General features: G+C 40.0%; 1 protein-coding gene across 1 annotated transcript; it reads right to left on the bottom strand.

Annotated features, from left to right (window-relative positions):
* Positions 1 to 1535: 1535 nt before the first annotated feature.
* On the bottom strand, positions 1536 to 2147 carry LOC134286054 (uncharacterized). The gene has a single exon (XM_062847618.1). The coding sequence runs from the start codon at positions 2145 to 2147 to the stop codon at positions 1536 to 1538; it is 612 nt and encodes a 203-aa protein (XP_062703602.1).
* Positions 2148 to 21174: the final 19027 nt, after the last annotated feature.

Here is a 21174-nt window from a genome sequence, read left to right as displayed (position 1 = left end):
AACCAATCCATCTGGAATTTTGTCATCCCACGCGATTTGTAGGCGCCACAGGTCTTGAAACAGTATCTTCAAATGTATTGTGATGGGAGATAGTACATTCAACTTGTCAAAAATACCCATCATAAACTGCAACTCTTAGTGGGAATATCAGTGCCAGAACGCAGAGCTTCATCAAGCTTCGGGAAATTCAACGGAAAAACAAATTCATCGGTATTGAGGTTCCATTTTATACCAAGAACGTTGACATCGGTACTCGGTTCAGCTCTCAACGAGGGATCGAGGGATTGCAAAACAGCATCGGAGTTTGAGACGAATTTGACCAACTTCAATCCACCGTGGTCATGTGCCATGATAACATTCTTCACTAAATCGATCGCTTCTTCCTCCGTATCAGTGGAATCGCAATAGTCATCGACGTAATGCTGTTTGACTATTGTGCGTAGTACTCCAGGGAGACGATCTTCGAATTCCTTAGCGTTGAAATTTTTAATGAATTGGGCAATCGATGGAGACGATACTGCACCGAAAATCATTGCCATCATCACGTAGATTTCGGGAGGATCTGTGCGGTTCATTCCGCGCCAAAAGAATCGCTGGGAATTCTGATCTTGCTCTCTGATACGCACCTGATGAAACATTTCTTTGATGTCCCCCATGAAAGCCACCTTCTTTTGTCTTCCTCTCATCAGAACTGCTATCAGTGGTGGAACAAAATCTGGTCCTTTCAGCAAAAGATCGTTTAACGAAAATCCATGTGACTTCGCTTTTGCATCCATTACTAATCGAAATTTATTTGCACTCACGACACTAAAATGTGGCAAATACCATGTATTGGACGTTTCATCAAGTTCCTCCGATCTAAGTTTTCTTGCGTAACCTTTTTGAATATAAGCGTCAATTTTTTCACAATACTGCTCAGCAAACTGCGGATCTGCATCCATCTTCTTTTCCATAATATTTAGTCGTCGGAGTGCTTGCGGCTTGCTATCAGGAAACACATAATTGTTATACCGGTATAGCTGTCCAACTTCGAAACGATCATCGCAACGTTTCAGTGTACGGTTCATAATGTCCAGCGCTCTTTCATCTTCTTCAAACATTTTTGGACCTTGATCTCGGATGCCGAAGTTTTCAACTTTATACACTTCTTTGATCATTTCGTTCAGTTCTTGATCTTGATCATTGGAACAAAGAAAGACGTGAAATTGGTCGGCAATATCCGTTGTACTAGGTTCAATTGCTCCATGTATTGTCCAACCAAGATGGCAACGCATTAATTGTAGACCTCTTTCCGAATACTGTACTGCTTTCAGAGGAACAATAAGGCCAGCATTGTTGGATCCAATCAAAATTTTGGGAGTGGCATTCTGGAACATCAGCAACTTTTCCTCGTCAAGAAGCGGATACAGGCGCTTGATCCTGTCGATGTCGATGTTTACACGAGGAAGATTCATGTTCTTGATGGTTCGCATGTTGTTCAGCTCATACCACTTAGTCTGCTCGCTAGGCCCAGCAATTTGGAAAGACAGGATCTTTCACTCGGAATCATTGTGCAAAATTCCGTTTGTCCAGCGGTAGGTTACAGGTGAAACTGGACCGCTCAGCTCCATTTGATCAGCAAGTTCCGAATCGATCATTGAGAGGGAAGATCCTTCATCGAATAGAGCGAAAACGTCCTGAACTTTACCATGACTACGGATCCGAACTTTACCGACACGCAGCATAGTAGTCACATTCCTGCCATTGACGTGGTAGACATCTTCAGCATCCTTGTTTCCGTACTTGCGAAATGGTTGTCTACTTTCTTTATCCGAGTGCACTAATTCATGGTGGTTTTTGTTGCATACTGTACACGTCGATAGATCAGATCGACAGTTGCGGCGCGAATGGTCCTGCTTCAAACATATGTAACACACCTTACACGATCTTGCTACAGAACGGCGTTGCTCAACGGAAAGTTTGGCAAACTTTTCACACTTGACGAGGCTCAGATGATCATTGGCATTGCACAGTGGACACGTTTTTTGTGGGTCTGTTGGACGAGCGTTGACATTCAGAACAGATGGCTTGGATCTGATAAACGTCTCATCTCTACGTTCTTTTTTGTTGAGGAAGATGGGGTTCAAGCTTGCCAGTTGGTTTTCCATTTCATCCTCCAACCACCGCGAAAAAACTTGAAAATCAACGATTGTGTCAGCAACGATTGCTTCAGCAAAAACGCTTTGTGACGTACCCACATTTGCTTACTAAATAATGGTAGCTTCTCGACCAGATGGGAAATCAGCTCAGGGTTCATCAGATACATCTCAGCGTTCACATTTTTCAGCGCCACCGCGGTACCGATGACAGCGTTGTAGAACGTACGGAAAGATTCGATGCTTCCTTCCTTCACGTAATCAAAATTTCGTAGTAGTTCCAGTCTGTTAGCTACTACCCACTCAGTGCCGCCGAAATTGGATTTCAGCATACGCATGATCAAGCTGACGTTTTCAGGAGCAGACAGTAAACATTCCACAGCCTTGCGCGTTTTCAAAAATAGGCCAGTCATTGATGTTTCCAGAAAACTGCGGCAAATCCTTCACGTGTCGATTTTGAAGAGCTTTGAAAGCGTGACACAGTACGTCATTCACACTCTTCTCAGGGATATCATGTTGAACAGCTTCGGTGCCCGCGTGATTGACGTTTTCTGCGTTCTCCATACCATCGTTTCGGTCAATCCAGTTTTGTACACGTTGCATGGAGCTACAGCTCGAATTTTCAGAACCGGAACGCAGCTCACTTATCTGGATAGCACGTTCGCGTTTTCTCTTGATGAACTCTGCCTTTTTCTGCTCTCTCTTGAGTTCCAAATCTTTCTGGATCTTGAGCTCTTCAAGACGTTGCTCAGCCAAAATCCTATCTTGCTCTAACGACGCACGTAACTCCTCTTCTTCTAACTCGTCGACAAGCTCCAGAACGCTGATTTGGCTTTGCGTTTTGCTCACTGCTGATTGCCTACTTCTACACGAATGATTGCTAACAGCATCAACGGACGCGACATTTCTCACCGATTTTGACAGCGACTTAGTTCTATCAGTTTCCACTTGTGTGTTATCTACAGTGTTTTTAGCGCCAACATCTTTAGGCATATTTTTCGCTACAGGTGTTCTTTGCATGGTTGATCGATTTAGTTTGGGGATTTGACAGTAATAGCCGATAAGATTTTTTGGGACTATACCTGCGTTAGACCGTCTGGGTCGTTGCAGGGATTCTTCCATATAAACTGGAAGCTTGGTTTAGAAGGACCAAAATGTTTACAACAACGATATTGATCAGATGATCGTACTTGCCAGGAATATTGGCCGTCAGCAACCAGGGATGTCGCCACGGGATCGGAAGTGGTATCTGCCGGGAGGGACGGGCCGTCAGCAACCAGGGATGTCGCCACGGGATCGGTTTCGTTCTTGCCGGGGAAGACGGTCCGTAATCTTGCAGGTTAAGGGTTTGTTGGTTTCGTTTTCGGGGACAAAAGTTCGGATAAGGTTTATTCTTATTCAGGTTTGGGATAGTTTCTCTAGCTTCTGTCTCTCGTGAAAGTTTTTAAAGTTATGACGGTTTTCGCATCGCCACCTATGTTTTTTTTTAATCGTTACATCATAACCTGGTTGCTATCCGCAACAGTATGTGTAGGTTTTAAGGAACTGTTAGAGGTGCGTGACATAATATTGCGCCAGTGCCCGCCGTGTACAATATTCGGAAAGGAAATTTGTTGATAGACGAAGCTGGCGGAAGCTAGGTGGAAGTAGCATCTCCAAGATTGTTTGAATAGTAGTTATGAAAGTGTACATACTCATGATCAGTGATAACATAGTTGATAGCAGTCAAGCAGTCTAGGTTAAGAAGGTCTCAAATTCTTGGTTCTCGTAAGCTAGGAAAACGGTTCTCCTTCAGCAGCACATTTCACCCAACTGCCCCGCTCTGTGGAGATCCTTTTCGGTGCATCCGTTGGAAAACACACAACGAGTTGAGATGAGCGCGCGGCGGCGGGGCTTCGGGTACGTACATATTTCAGTACTAGTCGGTGTACTTCGGTCCTATAGGTACATCTCATTCTGCCGGTTCTGATGTTTGGTTTGCTTGGGCTGCTCCAGGAGGAAAACTCGGGAAAACAGCGGCAGCAGCAGCCAGCAACGGACGAATGAGTTCGTGTTTTGCGCTCAGTTCATTTAGCAAACGATTCGCCGCGCGCCCGGTTTCACAGTTTCCTTTCGGTCGACACCAACCAAACGGCAGGTCGGTTTGGAATGGAGGAACAAGATGTGTATGAGAGAAGGATTAGCTTGGCGGAGGATGGTAATTGAAGGATGCACGCTACAAGATCCAGCGGGAGAAAACCAGGAAGGAGTCTAGTTTCTCATTTACAGTTTGAAATTTTAATTAAATAATTTTGAAGTTTGAAGCCTCAAGCCATTTTTCCACTCGGTGAGTCTTGTTCATGTGTGTACTCTGGTCTTGGGGCCCCTTTGTGAAATGAGGGGGAAAAGGGCCAACGAGTGGTTCTGTGTGTATGTTTGGAACATCTCCTGGTTGAGGATTTTCGCGGGAATCGTTTGAGAGTGGCTACGGGATGCGCTGTTCCGATGAGTAACGGCAACGGTGGGCACAGATATAAGGCTTCAGATAAACATATAAGAAAACTGTAGGATTTAAACGGCTACGCAGTCTTCAAAATGTTAAACGTGGTTTATTATTAGCCCGACGTTTCGACACTGAGCTTTTTGTGTCATCTTCAGAGGTACTAAAATTTAATACATGTACTAATTCGACCCACGAATACAAAGTTTGATCCGTAGGGGAGACTGAGGAGACTTGATCCCTGGGAAGACTTGTTCATCCCATATTTGCTCGGAATCAAAAACATTTTTCTTCTAGCATATTTCTTCCAAAACTACTCCTGGACAAACGACTATATTTTGGCTACAAGTGATTTCGATTGTACATTGCATTATTTTTTAACGGCTGATGGTTTGTTTTCAGTCCTTCAGAAATCTTTTAGGCGATTCCGAATAATCTCAATTACTTTGTGAAAATAGTACCAAATCGTGTCAAAATTTTACAGCACATAGTTAAAATAAAATACTTTCAAACTTATTTATCCAAATAAGGATGTTGTTAACATATTTTAATTGATTCAGCTTTGTATACACAACAGTGACATGGGGAGACTTGATCCCTCGAGGATTACACACACATTGTGTAATAGTGCCTTGAACTTTTCGCATTTTTTCCTGCTGCACCCTGTAGTTTTGTGTTTTTTCTTATAGTTTTAGGTAAATTACGAAAAAGGGATCAAGTCTCCCCAGTCTCCCCTATCACTTACACTAATTATTCGATTTTGGTCTTATGTTTCGTCTACCTGTAACTGTCTGGTTGTTTTGTTATTGGCACATGCTGCGAAGTTATTCAAAAAGATTTAAATAGGCCCTCAGTCGATCCACCAAGAGACATATAAGAAGATTCGTAACTTCCCAACTGGTACAAAACCTGATTCTCAGCTGAGTATTTTGATAGCACTTCCACAATTATTAACCTTCCATAACTCGCGTGGTTGGCCACCACCGTCAGCACCATGCTAATGCTGAGTACAAAAAGCGAGATTTTTTTTAACGTGTTGTACAAAATTCAACAGCGCGATCGCTCGAGGGTTAACTGAAAGCTCATAAAGACTGGACTCGAAAAAAGACACACATATATACATATAACTTTGATTGCGTACACAAAAATAACTGTTACCAGGAATGGTCTATTACGTAGCTAATACCATGAAAATTTATTCAAAATCGCAAAAAAATGGATGAAATTTTCACTTGAAATAGTTCAACACAACATTTTTCCATTGTCAAAGTTTAACAAAATCGGGACAGTGTTGCCAGTTCTACAGTTAAAATAGTGCACACTGATTTTAAAATGTTAAAAGGTGCCCTGAAACTGTTTTCTTTTTCGATTGAATTGTGTAAAAAAAGTACTGAACCGTTTGTGATGAAATTTTCACCACCTGTGATACCTTACTTGGAAAACTTACAGTCAAACGTTTTTATGAGCTAACTACAAAGTAATGACCTAAACAAATTTTGAAATAGATGCCCATGCGTCTTCAAAGAACGGTTAGGTACGCAAATAAAAGAGTTCGACCAAAAACCAGGTGTTTTTTTTTTTGGGATGGTCCAATTTCTAAATGTTGGGTTTTTTTTTCTTACCAAAATAAGAATTTTAAAAGTCGGTATTGAGTGAAATATGTTATATGAGTACATAACTGCTAGTAACTTTTCAGATTTTTCCCCGTACATTTTTTTATACTGCAAATTATTGGAACGTTAAAAAAACTGAAAAATAGCATTTTGTGCAGATTGTTATTTTGTGTGGTGTAGTCACTGACCCATATTTTCAATAATACTAAACATTTTCCAAATTTCTTGAAGCTGTTCTAAACTTAACTATATTGTGAAGATTTGATAGAAGAACCGGAATAAAAAGACCAACCATGCTTAGAGATAGAGCATTTTGAACATTTATAGTTAATTTCCAATACACTTCTTATAAATCTTATTTTGAAGTATATTGAATTTTGAACCTACTCCTTGTGGTCTAAAACAACGAGTTTTCAATCAAAAGGTTTAAGATTAAGATTTTTATGATTTTCCTTGTTTTCTGAAAATAAATAGTTAAAACTGTTGCTTGCAGTTTGCATTGTCAGTTAAATTTACACGCCAACTTCAGCAGTTAAAATTTCAGAAAAATTTGATAAGGTTTATCAAAGCCTATAAACATGTATTTATTCAAAAATTGTATCATTTTTTTTTTTAATTACATACATATTATAAAAATAAGTGTTGGTGGGTCGCCGAATTCTATAAAAATCAAAAGAGGGTCGCAGGATGAAAATTTTGAGAACCCCTGCCTTAATCGAGCCCGACCTGAAACGAGACCGGTTAATACGTAGCTCGATGGGGCCGAAACGGACCAGCTGCTGATTGGTTGATTTTATGCTATTAGAAAAAAGCAAAAACTATCCAAACGCTCCCGACCGCGTGTGGGCAGTGTTGTCAAAAGAGATTGAAAATATGGTCCGCATACATTTTCATTATAATATATCTAAGTGCATTATAATAATGGAAGCGAATTAATTTTCCCATTCATAATAATTAATTAAATGTATTGAGAATTTAACAGGAAATCCGACATTCAAAAACTGTTATTACGGAGATTGTTTCATATGCTAGTGAGGGTGCTATACCAATTTAACCCTACTCTAAATGAAGGATTGAAGCGCGGTTTGTTTTGTACATTATTTTTTGCATTTTTTGTTAGAATTGAGCACTTACTGAAGACATTTCTGCTTGACAAAATGTAGGCCCAATATTTCACCAGGAAGCAGAGTTACAGCATCTCAACGGTGGCTATTTTGTATAAAAATCGTGATACGGGATCAATTTTGAAGAAAATCTAGCTTTAGCGTTAAGGTATTTTTACCAAAGAATTATATTTACAAATATCATTTTGAACTAATCCTTCATTAGTTTTGATTTACGAACACGCTATGGACAATCAATCAAATTATGGAAGTTATCTCCCTTTGCCCGTCCCCCTTTAAGCCTAGTTTCGTGTTCGAAAGGAATCGCTCAAGAAACTTCTTGATCGATTCCTGGCAGAAACTTTCTTCAGTGAATGCCATTTGAACTGTCATTTCTTCGCAACTGCGTACTGCGATCGACGAAAAAACGGTTTCTTGAGCAATTCAAGCAAGAAATTTCCCATGCATCAAGATAGGCTGAAAAATTTCTTCTGATCTGCAAACAGTCCTTTACACACGACAAAATTTATGGGTACTTCTTATTTATGTTTCATTCGTCTTATATTCCACATTACACAAATAAAATATTACATGATATTTACCGTAATACACTTTGATCTTGAAGCAGCATAAAATGTTTGGCAACACTAGCCCGAATGACGATCGGAGCGAAAAGTAAATAAACAACAAACACTTTGGAAGAAAAGAAGATCAATAAGAAGCCAGTTGTCCGGTCTCGTCTCAGAGCCCGACCCATATGGTTATAATCTCATGTATGACTCTTCTAATGAGCTTAAGCTGAGCATGATTGACCGCCCGTAGATGCTACCCCAGTATCACCAGACTAGCTACACTCACACAAGGAACCAATGAGATATCAAGACCAACAATTGAAAAGGCCGCATCCACATTTTGTAAACAAACTTATTTCTGTCGACTTAGGGCCTTCTGAACTCCACCCACACACCTTACCACCACTTACAGAAAGCGCAAACATCAACAATACGTTGTTGTATCTCAGAAGGCCCTAAATCGACAGAAACCTGTTTGTTTACGCAATGTTGATGCGGCCTTTTCAATTGTTGGTCTTGATATCTGCCGGGGGCTAGCAGACATCTTCAGTGTGTGAGCGTTGATGCGTCTTCTATTTAAAGGCGACAATGGCGCCTGCCACGTCAGGTTGCAGGTCAATATGGGGAAGGGTAAGGAAGTGATGATTGCAATCGTTTGTATCCACATCTGACCGAATAGGGAAAAGTGGGGCAATATGCCATTTTTCAAACTTTCGCCGTTTTCAATGATAGATGGATTCATTTATTAGGCTTTCAAAGTGTTAACAACTAGACAATATTTGCTCGATACTTCTAATGATTTCGGCTTGCAGTCACAGAAATAAGCGTTGATTATTTTAATTCATCGCCGACGTTTCGATCCTCGGGTTTGGATCTTCTTCAGGGCTCGAAGTTTAACAACTTGTGAAGTGCCGTTTTTACACGGATGTATGTCGGGATTTTGGTGAAATGGCCTCATTAACAATTTTTGTACCCCTGCTAGGTTAACGGGAAAGTTAATTAATGGGGATTTTACACACTGTTCGACGTCCGGAATTTTGTTACGCTATGAACCTTTTTCGGATGTTTCACCGTCGAAGAAAGGGAGATTACTCCCTAAAGGCAAGAGCTCCTAAAGGAATCCCGGAAAAAGTTCCCGAAGGAATCCACGAAGGAGTTCCTGAAGAAATTCTCGAAGCAGTTCTTCACAGAAGCCCAGAGGAAATTCTCGGAGTTCTTGTAGCAATCCCAGAAGTAGTTATTGAAAGAAACCCGGAAGGATCTACTGGAATTCCAGGCATATTTTCCAGGATTAATTTTTTATGAAGTAAAAAAAAAACGTTTAACGACATTCCAGAAGAAACTATTAGGATAATCTAGGATGGAACTCCTGGAGGATACTGGGTTATAATAGCATGTATGATTTCTAATGAAACGAAACTGTTTCTTCCCAGCATTTCATCTACTCAAATCTATGAACATCTCTTTCTCCGTCAAGCTCTAACAGACAACTCCCGGAATAAAACCCAACGCGCCCTTTGAAGCATCTTCATTATGGTTTTGTGCCTTCAAGGGCGACCATAGTTCCCAATACTGGCACATTACAGTTGCACTACATATAGGTAGGTAAATCAGTACCGGGGAAAATTGAACACATACCGAGAATAGCCGTCCTCCAGCCAGCATTGGCGCATCATCGAAAGAAGAATGCACGCTTCGCTGCCCCTCCGAGCTAGGACAGCCAGGAACTGCCTGCTAAATTTGAGGTTCGACCCATTTCTTGTCCGAAAATTAATTTGCTCTATCCCAAAACTGCCGGATGTAGAGAGCGCACACTTACTGGCTCCCATCCTCACTCTGCGTGCCCCATTATTGGTGGATTCCAGCGAAATGTAATCGCGAGCAACTGATAGGGTATTGGTTCCCTTATTAAGCATGTGGCTCCCATTTTCATCCTACGAAAAACAAAGGAATGAAGCACTGTTTGTTTTGTTTCTTATTTTTGTATTTTTTGTTAGGAGTGAGCACGCATGAAAACAAAAAGAACGGAATCAATCGGTGCCGTAATCGCTTGTTTTCGAATAGGATGAAATTGGGAGCGTGAGATTACTGATGGAACACAAACCCTAGTTTCGTAAGATTCAGCAGACCGAACGGAAACGGGCCATGGTGGGTGGGACGCGAGAGAGAGAGAAGGTCACAACAGACGCGACGTGCCTCGGAGCGTTGAATCTCTTCGAGCCAGACATCAAAATTGCATTTAATGCAACATGGTACATCGTGGTGCATCGTGGGTGCGGCGAGTGCTTCACTTATTCAAAGTTTGCACAACCGAAGAACTTGCACAGAGGCCGACCTTACTCGCCTCGATGAAGGATGCTGCTGACGTGGTAGACGGGCGGTGGGTTTGGAAAAATTGCATGTCAGAATCCTGGCCAACGCCAGCTACGCCGACAGGATGCACCCTTTACCGGGTTGGGTTGTATTGCTGGATTCAGGCCAGGAACAGGAAATGATTCGCCTAAAACTTGAACGTTCGCTCTCTGTTTGGTCGTGGTGGGCTGTGGAGCTTGTGGTTCATCGTCTACGTAGACGCTTGGCATCAACCCAGTACCGACGGAACGGTCGGTTCAACCGGCTAAATGCGAAGGTAGTTTATTAAAAAGTTGGCAAATAGGAAGTTTATTAGCAATTTCGAAACAGGATTTCGAGAGGTTGATTGAAATTTGCGATGGACTTGGATTTCGATGGACTTGGACTTCCCTTTCGAAGGTGGAAGAGTTTGTTCCACACCAGCTTGGAGGTGAAAATCAATTGATGGTCTTCCAATTTATTAGAGGTTCTGTAAGGTTAAAAATTGAGATGATGGGTTTGATTAAGAAATGAATTCAGCCGCGGCACAGTGGACAAAATCGAGCCAAAAAACGGAACTTTTTTTTACCGCTGGTTTGAAGTAATAAAATTCTAAATCGATTGGTGATGGTCTCGTGACCGGCAGGTGACGGGAAGTGGCCTCTTTGGCCACTTTTAGGTCCCGAACTTGGTTTTCCGGGTTCCGCACCAGGCTATTTTCAATCAAGTCAGTTTAATATAGAGTGCGACATATCATTTCATGTCTATTTTTGGTAAGGATGTTAGTGGTGACTATTTAAGACCTCATCAAGGTCATATGGCCATTTCCGGATCCTGGCCCAGTTCCTTCGGATCCGGATTCCGGCCATTTCAAGTGAAGTCAGCTAAATATACAGTGCGACATATCATCCTCTCTCCTCTTCTTGGCGTTACGTCCTCACTGGGACAAAGCCTGCTTCTCAGCTTAGTGTTCTATGAGCACTTCCACAGTTTTTAACTGAGAGCTTCCTCTGCCAATGACCATTTTGCATGTGTATATCGTGTGGCAGGCACGAAGATACTCTATGCCCAAGGAAGTCAAGGGAATTTCCTTTACGAAAAGATCCTGGACCGACCGGGAATCGAACCCGTCACCCTCAGCATGGTCATGCTGAATACCCGTGCGTTTACCGCCTCGGCTATATGGGCCCTCCTGCGACATATCAATTCATATCTATTTTCAAAAAGTTTGTGAGTGGTGATTATTTCAGACCCCACCGAGGTCATATGGCCACTTCCGGATCCTGGTCCAGTTCCTCCGGATCCGGATTCCGGCCATTTCAAGTGAAGTCAACTAAATATACAGAGCCACATATCAATTCATACCTATTTTCAACAGGCATGTGAGTAGTAACTGTTTGAGACCTCACCGAGGTCATATGGCCACTTCTGGATCCTGGTCCAGTTTATCCGGATCCGGATTCCGGCCATTTCAAGTGAAGTCAGCTAAATATACGGTGCGACACATCAATTCATATCTATTCTCAATAAGCTTGTGAGAGGTGACTATTTCAGACCCCACTGAGGCCATATGGCCACTAGTTGACTTCACTCTAAATGGCCAGAATCTGGATCCGGAGGAAGTGGACCAGGATCCGGAAGTGGCCATTTGACCTCGGTGGGGTCTGAAATAGTCACCACTCACAAGTTTATTGAAAATAGATATAAATTGATATGTCGCACTGTTTTTTTAGCTGACTTCACTTGAAATGGCCGGAATCCGGATCCGGAGGAACTGGACCAGGATCCGGAAATGGCCATATGACCTTGGCGAGGTCTTAAGTAATCACCACTAACATCCTTATCAAAAATAGACATGAAATGATGTGCCGCACTCTATATTACGCTGACTTGATTGAAAATAGCCTGGTGCGGAGCCCGGAAAACTTAATTCGGGACCTAAAAGTGGCCAAAGAGGTCACTTCCCGTCACCTGCCGGTCACGAGACTATTACCAATCGATTAAGAATGTTTTTTTCCTTTATGATGCATACATTTTATTACTTCAAACCAGCGGCAAAAAAAAGTTCCGTTTTTTTGGCTCGATATTGCCCACTGTGGTGCGGGCTGAAAATCTCCTAAATAAAGTTAATAATAATAAGGAAATTAATTTTTAGAAATTCGGAATCCTTTTATTTCTGAATCTATCTCCCATCTGCAACTTTTTGTTGCAGAGTTCATTTCCGACAAGAAGCATGACCATGCTGAAGGTAATGAATTCGATTCCCGGGCGATCTAAGATTTTTTTGGTAATGGAAATTTTCTTGACTTTCTTGGGCATAGAGGATCTTCGTGCCTGCCACGATATACACATGCAAAATTGTTTTTGGAAGAGACAGCTTTCAGTTAATAACACTATTTTGGAGCCACGTAGCCGTGCGGTTAGGGTCACCAAGCTTCTAATCGCACCATGCTGTGGGGTGAGGGTTCGATTCCCGCTCCGGGCGATGAAACTTTTCGTGTGATTAGTTTCTTCTCCGTATCCACTGGTGCATGATCCGTGTGTCCGTTGTCTAGTGTTTAGTTTCGTTCAGTCTGTACGGCTGAAGACGGTGTCCGTGACTTTTTAGATGTGTTCATAGAACACTTATTTAAGAAGCAAGTCTTAACGTGGTCGTTACACCTAGAAGAAGCAGAAGAATAAGAAGGAGATTCCACCTGTATATCCAATAAATTTCGTTAAGGACTATTTTATGGGACTTGCCTTAAAAGTTTATTTTAGGTTTCCTTTACGTTAACTAATTTGATTCTTCCATGTAATACCTATTTTGCAATTTCTCCAAAAGTGCCTTTGGTACCTCATGTGTACCTTTAGGGATTACTCAGGAATAGCCTTGTTCGATGGGATCCGTTGAGGATCATTTTTATGGAATTCCTCATGGTGAACTCAAAAGATTCCCCAAAAGGGTACTTCTGAAATGCAATTCTCCAGTAGTTTCTAAGGGAATTCTCTTAGAAGCTCCGTCACTAATTCCTTCATAAATTTCTTCTGAGATTTCTCCATAAATTGCTTTAGGAATTCTTCATTCTGGGATCAAATTGTTCCCAAAAGATAACATTTTCGGCCGGACACATTGGAAACAGAATCAAATTACCGATTGCTGTTTGATGCTGGCCTGAAGAACCTATTCTGGATCGAAGCAGTAGAAACGGCGTCATCCCCGAGGAGATGTTCGATCGGAGATAAACATCTCGACTAGAATCTTACGTAAACTGTGATGCATTATTGATCGGACAAACCAGTGGTAAAATCAGAGCAGATTACTCAAGGTCAAATTTCAGTGCTCCCTATACAAAAAATACTTCACCGTTGCGCAGAATAGCGAATTATTACCGGGAAACCCCTCCATGCATGATTGTTTCACAAAAATCTCCTGGAATATTGAAGAAGGAACATTTTGCTGCAATTTTTTCATAATTCAGCAAAAATTCTTCTCAGAATTCCTAGAAAACTGCATAATTACTTCAAGAGACACCGCTAGAAATTCCTTTCTTACATACATTTCTCTCGGATTTAAAAAAGAAATCTGGACAGGAGCGGACCTGGTGTGATGGTTAGAACACTTGACAATCGCGCCGAGGACCTGGGATCGAATCCCATTCCCGACAAACTCGCAAAAAAAAACTTAAAACTCCTTCGGAAGGGAAGTAAAGTGTGGGTCCCGAGCCAAGGGCTAAAAATCTCCTTAAAGATAAAAAAAAAAAGAAATCTGGAATTTTCGCTGCAAGATTTTCAACCGATTTCCAAGACTGATTTCAGCAAGCATGCTAAAGATTTCTCAAGATACCCTTTAGAATGCATTCCTGTCCATACATTTCTCTAGAGATTCTTTCAGAAATTGCTTCAAAAATTTCCTGTGGAATTTCTTCGGAAATTTCCTAAAAGATTCTCGAAAGATCTTAAAGGTTATCCACGGATATACTCTGAAATTCATCCTGTGATTCTATAATTCACTAGGAAATTTCAAAAATTGCTATATATGTTCACGATTGTATTCCTTCATGTATTTCATCAAACATTTCTGAAAGTAGTCTTCCAAAAATACTCCCAAAATATTCTCAAACATTTTTCCAGAAACTTCTCAAAAATTCTTCTAGAAATTTCTCTAAAGATTCCTCTAAATACCCTTAACCCTTCATCGCGCGCGCTGTTGTAAAAAGTACAACACTACCAAAAAACCTCGCTTTTCGTATACAGCACGAGCGCGGTGCAGTTTCGGCTGCTTGATGGCGCGCGCCCTGAAAGGTTGAGAATGTATTCCTGATGTCCATGCATTTCTCTAAAAATTCTTCCAGATTGTTCTGAAATTCCTCCGAAAGTTTCCCTTGGGATTTCTTCAGGAATTTCGAAAAGAATTTCTCAAACGATTATCAAATATTTCTGAAAGAAATTTCTCAAAATTTCTTCTAGAAATTCACCAAAAATTCGTCTAGAAATTTATCAAAAATTTTCTGGAAATTTCTCAAAAATACATCTAAATTTTTTTCTAAAAATACCTCTAGATGCCATTTAGATTGCATTCCTGATTCCCATGCATTTCTTTAAAAAAAAAATCCAGAGAAATTCTTCCAAATATTTCGCTTGGGATTTCTTTAGGAATTTCGCAAAGAATTTCTCAAAAGTTCTTGATAGTGGTCCACGGTTTTCCTCAAAAGTTCTTTCAGGGATTCCCGAATTTACTAAGAAATTTAAAAAATTGCTATATAAGTTCGCGATTGTATTCCTTCAAATATTTCATGTATTAATATTTCTGGTAGAATTTTTCCAAAAAATATTCTAGAAATTTTTCAAATTTTTTTTTTAGATATTTCTCAAAAAAATCTCTCGGAATTTCTCTTGGAGTTTCTCCAGGAGTTCCTCCAAAAATTTCTGCTTCTTCGAAAGGTTCAATTCCAGGAGAAATGTTTTCTCAAATATTCGGAGATTCCACTAGGTTTTTGCTTTAGAAGTTCAGATTTTTTGTTCAGAAATTATTATTTGGATTTCTCCAGAGATTCCATCAAGTATCTATCCATTTTTACATAAGTTTCCTTGGGCATTCATTAAGAAATTTCTTTAAAATATTCTCAATTTTTTTTTCTAGCAATTCCTCTAGGGGTTCCTCAGATTTTCAGGGTTTCTTTCAGATTTTTCTTCCAGAGATTCTCTTAAGAATATCTGCAGAAATTACTCCAGAATCTATTCTCCATGATTCTTTGATTTTTTCAAGGAGTTTTTTTGATATTTTTTAGGAATATCTGCAGAGTGTTTTCCAGTTCTTCCAAATACTTTCTCAAGAATTCCTTTAAAGAAACGTATTTTTGTTTAAATTTCTTCAGCTGTTTTCTAAAGAATTGCTCCAGGACTTTCTGCATGATTTTCTTCCGCAATTCCTTCTGCCTTTAAAAACTTTCTAAGAATTCTTGCAAAAATTTCTTCAGAAAATTACCGCAGGGTCCCTCAGAACAGACTGAGAGAGTTATTAAAGAATTTCACCTGTTTCCTTGTCTGCGGTTTCTGCAGATATTACTACAGATTTTTTTTTTGTTTATCTCTGCTAATTTGTTACGCTAGCCATACCTCGAACGCGGTCTGCACATTCAGCGAGTCTGTCTGGGATAATATTGACCCCAACATCCTACTAGGGCTAATTCTCTTAGATTTCTCCATGAATCTCTCCAGAAGTATCTCATCAAGCAATTTTTCCTAAGAATTACTTGTAGAGTTCCTCCGCAAGTTTCTCTTTATTTTTTGTCTACGAATTCAAGAGATAGCTTAAGGAATTTCTTTCGATATTTTCCTAGGTATTAACCTAAGCAATGAACCAGGAATTTGTCCAGATGTAGCTTAAGGAATTGCTTCAGGATTTTTGTCCAGGTATTGTAGCAGAAAATTTTCATTAACTTCTTCTAAAAATTTCTAAAGGTTTCTCCAAAAATTTTCTGAGGGATTTTGTAAGACAGTTCTCTAGAGATTTTTGAATAAATTCCTTCAGAGTTTTCTAGTTTGATTTGTTAGTAATGTTTGTGCAATTTCTGAAAAATTCCTGGTGAAATTTCTGAGCAAGTTTTGCAGGAACTTCTACAGAAATTCCAGGACACATGTTTGAGTGACCCGCAGGAGCAATTTCTAAAAAAATATCCATGTAGGAACATATGCAGAAATCACTAAAGAAATTTCTCAACATATTCTTGTGGAAACACAATGGGAAACTCTTGGAAGGAATTTCAAAGAAATCCCTGTCAGATTAATAAAGATTTTTTTTGTATTTTTTGTTGGAAAACTCCATTAATTTTTTTTTTTTTTTTTTTTTTGAGAAAACCCGCGATGGAATTTCCGAAGAAATTCTTTGCTGGTATTTCTAAAGAAATCCAAAATATCCCCTTGAAGGAACTCCAGCTGAATTAAAATCTTCTATGAGATAAGATTCATGAAGGAGTCCCAGGTGGACTTTTTGTAGAACTTCCTGGAAAAATAACTGGAGAAACTTTACGGGAAACCCTTGGTAAATGTTCAAGAAAAGATTTTTAAAAATATTTTAGGAAAATCCCTAGAAAAATCCCTCAATAAAAATGTTGAAGAAAATTCTGCAAGTATTCCTAGAGCAATTTCATTAAAAAAAAAATCCTGGAGGAGTACCTGGAGAAACGTCTAGATAAGCGTCAGCAAAAAATAAAAAAAATAAATCTTTTGGGATATTCCCAAAGAAATGTTTGTAGAATTTATAAGGAAATATTTCTGAATGTATTGTTTTAATCTGTGGGGAAATTTTCCTCCACGGATTCCTCCAACAATTTCTCCAAAAATTCTTCTTAGAATTACTCCGGGAATTTCTCCATGTATTCCTCCAGGAATTCCATCAGGGGATAAATCCATAGATTCCTCAGAGATTTCTCTAGGAATTCAGTGGTTTCTTCAGGGATTCCTCCACTCTTGGGATTCCTCCAGAAATTTCTCCAAGAATTCCTCCAGTGATTCCTTCATAAATTCCTTCAAGAATTCATTAAGGAATTCCTCCAGGGTTTCCTGTAGAAAATCCTCCAGAAATTCTTCCAGAACTCTGACCAAAGATTTCTTTAAGAATTCTTCCAGGTATTGCTCCAAGAACTTTTTTAAAGATATTTTCATGAGCAATCCCTAGAGGAACTCCTGGATAAATTCCTGGAGTTATTCCTAGTTTCATTCCTTGAGACATATTTGACGGAATTCCTAGAGTAATTTCTGGAGTTATTCCTGGAGGAATTTTTGAAGTAATTCTTCGAAGAATTCCTGAACTTGTTATTGAAGGAACACCTTGGAGTTATATCTAAAGAAACACTTGAAGTTATTCCTGGATGATTTCCTGGAGTAACTTCTGAAGTATTTCCTGCAGGAATTCCTGAAGTAATTTCTGAAGCAATCTCTGGAGTTATTCCTAGAGTGGCCCATGAAGTAATTTCTGGAGTATTTCGTGGAGTAATTCCTGGTAAAATTCCTAGAGTATTTCGTGGAATAACTCAGGGAGGAATTACTCGAAAAATTACTGAAGAAATTCTTGAAGTATTTGCTGGAAAACTTTCTAAAGTATATTCTGCAGAAATTCCTCTAGGAGTTCAGGAGGAGTTCCTGGATGAATTCATGGAGAAGTACCTGGAGGAATTTCTGGAGGATTTCCCGAGATAAACTAGCCTAGGGTTAAAAATCTCGTCAATACAGGTAAAAAGAAAAATTTATGGAGGAATTCCTGCTGAAATTCCTGAAGAATTTCCTGAAAGATATCCTGGAGGAGTGACTGATAGAACTTGATGATGATGATGATTGTGTACCCACCATCAGCGCAAGAATTACCTATGGCTGCAGAGTCATACCGGAAGGGAATGATCTACCTGATGGTTTGTTGTAGCAGGGTAAGCTAACAGAGGGAACACAACTCGATGGTTGTTATCTTGTGACAAAGTCTGGCCACCCCACGAACATTTGCCCAGAAACCAGTTCATTTAGCATCCTTAGGCTACCCCCCCCCCCCAAAACCCCATATATCCTCCTCTCCTCTTCTTGGCGTAACGTCCTCACTGGGACAAAGCCTGCTTCTCAGCTTAGTGTTCTATGAGCACTTCCACAGTTATTAACTGAGAGCTTCCTCTGCCAATGACCATTTTGCATGTGTATATCGTGTGGCAGGCACGAAGATACTCTATGCCCAAGGAAGTCAAGGAAATTTCCTTTACGAAAAGATCCTGGACCGACCGGGAATCGAACCCGTCACCCTCAGCATGGTCATGCTGAATACCCGTGCGTTTACCGCCTCGGCTATATGGGCCCATATATCATGTAATTTGAATATAATTAATTATATAGTTGACCAATCACCTGATTTTACCTGAAATAAAAAAATATTATTATGATATATAATTGATCGACATTACAATTACAACTTTATTAACCTGAACAGCGCTGAAACAAATAGTTATTATATTAAAGTTATAGTTAAAATCAAGCAATAACACTGAAACAAATAGACTATTAGTAGTGAAAATACAAAAATAAACAAAACACAAAAAGTAAACCAAATTTTGATCTTGTAATTTTCCTGCATTTAAATTAACCGAGCTGGAGAATTACGAAATCTAAATTTGTTATGGTAGATCTTACGCCGTAACGCACCATTAGAAGGTGATCTACCCACGTTACGGGTTAGAGTGACTGATAGAATTTCTAGATTAACTACTGGACAATTTTCTGCGGGAATTCATGAAAGAGTTCTGAAACAATCCTCGGAGGCATCTCTTAAGAATTTCCTGGAGGGAAAGAATTTATGGGGGAATCTATGATTGAATTATTTGAGGAATTTATAAAGGAATTCCTGAAGGATTTCCATGAAGAAATCCAAACGCATGCCTTGGAGGAATCCCTTGATATATTTCTTGAGAAGTCTCTAAAGGCATTCTTGAATGAATATGTGGAGGAATCTCTAAAGGGATTTCTGGATGCGGCCATTGCGAAATTCGTTGAGGAACCCTTACAAGAATCCTTGGAGGAATCTCTGGGAGAAATTCCTGAAAGAACCCTTGTAGGAATTGCTGGAGGAATTCCTGGAGGAATTTCTGGACGAATTCCGGGAGGAATTCCTGGACGAATTACTGGAAGAATTTGTGAAGGACACCGTGGAGGAATTTCTTAAGGAATCCCTTGATGAATTCCTAGATGAATTTACAGTTAGTTCTGGAGGAAGTCCTGGAGGTATTTCTGGAGAAACTACCCGAAGAAACTTCCTGGAGGAATTCCTGGTGGAATCCCTTCAAGAATACCTGAAAAAATCGCTGAAGTAATTGTTGGAGGAATTCCTGGATAAATTCCTGAAGGAACTCTGAAGGAGTTCCTGGAGGAATACCTGATGAGGAATTCTTGAAAGAATCTTTGTGTGTATTCCTGAAGGAATCCCTGGAGCTAGTCTTGGATTAATTTTTGGAGGAATCACTGGAAAACTTCCTCGAGAAATGCCAGGAGAAATTTCAGGAGGAAATTTTACGAAAATTACCTGGAAAAGTTTCCAGAGAAATCCATGGAAGATTCCCGAAGAATCCGCGGGGAACTTACGAAGGAATTCCCAAGGAACTTCTAGAGGATTTTTAGAAAGGTCCCTGAAGAAGTTTCCGAATCACTCCCGGAAAACTTATGAAGGATTTCAAGGGAAGTCCTGATGGAAGAATTCCCTAGGATCACGTAAAGGTATTTTCGGAGAACATCATGATGAATTTCTGTAGGACTCCCGGAGGAATTCTTTGATAATTTCCGAGGAACTTTTGGAGGATTTTCTGGGCTTGTCACAAATTGCATCGGTTTTTATTCTCTTGTTAATTATTTATTGTTTGTTTATTTTTCTTTTTTGCGTAACATCATTCCTTCGGTTTACTGTCGTTTACTTGGACCTAGAGCACTATGTTCAGCACTTGCTGTTTCCCAAACTGTGGGCCGCGACCCCTCAAGGGGGTCGCCGGCCTTCATCCAGGGGGTCGCGAGGGACAGTCGAATATTTTACTGCAACAGACAACAAATAAGGGAATTTGTATGGTGGGTCGCGAAAAGTACGTCTGCTGGTCAAGTGACAAAAAAGCTTTAAGTAAATACTTGTGGTATTGCTCATAGAACATCAAAACCGTGAAGCAGGTTCAGCTTCAGTAACTGAAAAGAGTAGATGAAGGCTTAGGCTCAGTTATACAAATGACATCTATTAATACAGCACTCACGCGATTGTGACAACCTCGACATTGTAAAATCCCCATTTGCAACCTGCTCTTCCCATCCCAACTCTATTTAATTGAAATTTCATACTGCCAAGCACAGCCATACAAATAGAAAAATCCATCATGCAATAAATTAACTAATTACGTCCAATCTGACATCCTATAATCATTTCGAACGAAAGAAAAACAACAAGACCGAAGTGGATCAACCGCAACAAACCACCACCAGCTGATGAAAGAGACTCGCTTCGTCTAAAAGCCTGTAGTAGCAGTAGAGCCAAGAGGAAAGCTGTGAGTGGCAAAGCATTAACCGTGTCAAACAATGCATTTAGCCGGGGCATTAGCGAACGTGACAGTCAGTTGTGTGGTGGTAGCGAGCGTCATCTCCGTAGAGAACTAGGGGAAGGGCAGCGCATACCGAGAAATGAGAAAAAACGAATTAGTGTAGCATTTTTTTTTTCATATATATTTCACATTCAATTACAGATAGGTTTCCCCTTCGAACGAAGATAGTAGCGTGATTGTTTGTTACTATTCACTGCTCAAAAAAGAACTTTATCATCACAAAAAATTTTAAAAAAAAAAACTTTTAAAATCTGTCAAAAAAAAATCTACGGTCACTCGATAGGACTCTAACCTGCGATTCCAAGACAACCGGTCATGTGCGTCTACTCACTAGACCACTGAAGCTTACATACTA

This window comes from Aedes albopictus, chromosome 2 (genome assembly GCF_035046485.1).
Source record: "Aedes albopictus strain Foshan chromosome 2, AalbF5, whole genome shotgun sequence".
In the NCBI taxonomy this organism is placed as follows: Eukaryota; Metazoa; Arthropoda; class Insecta; order Diptera; family Culicidae; genus Aedes; species Aedes albopictus.
This window is presented reverse-complemented; position numbering and strand designations above follow the sequence as displayed.

Coding starts and splice junctions, on each gene's coding strand:
- LOC134286054 (XM_062847618.1), bottom strand. CDS start 2,147: ATGGAAAACCAACTGGCAAGCTTGAACCCCATCTTCCTCAACAAAAAA.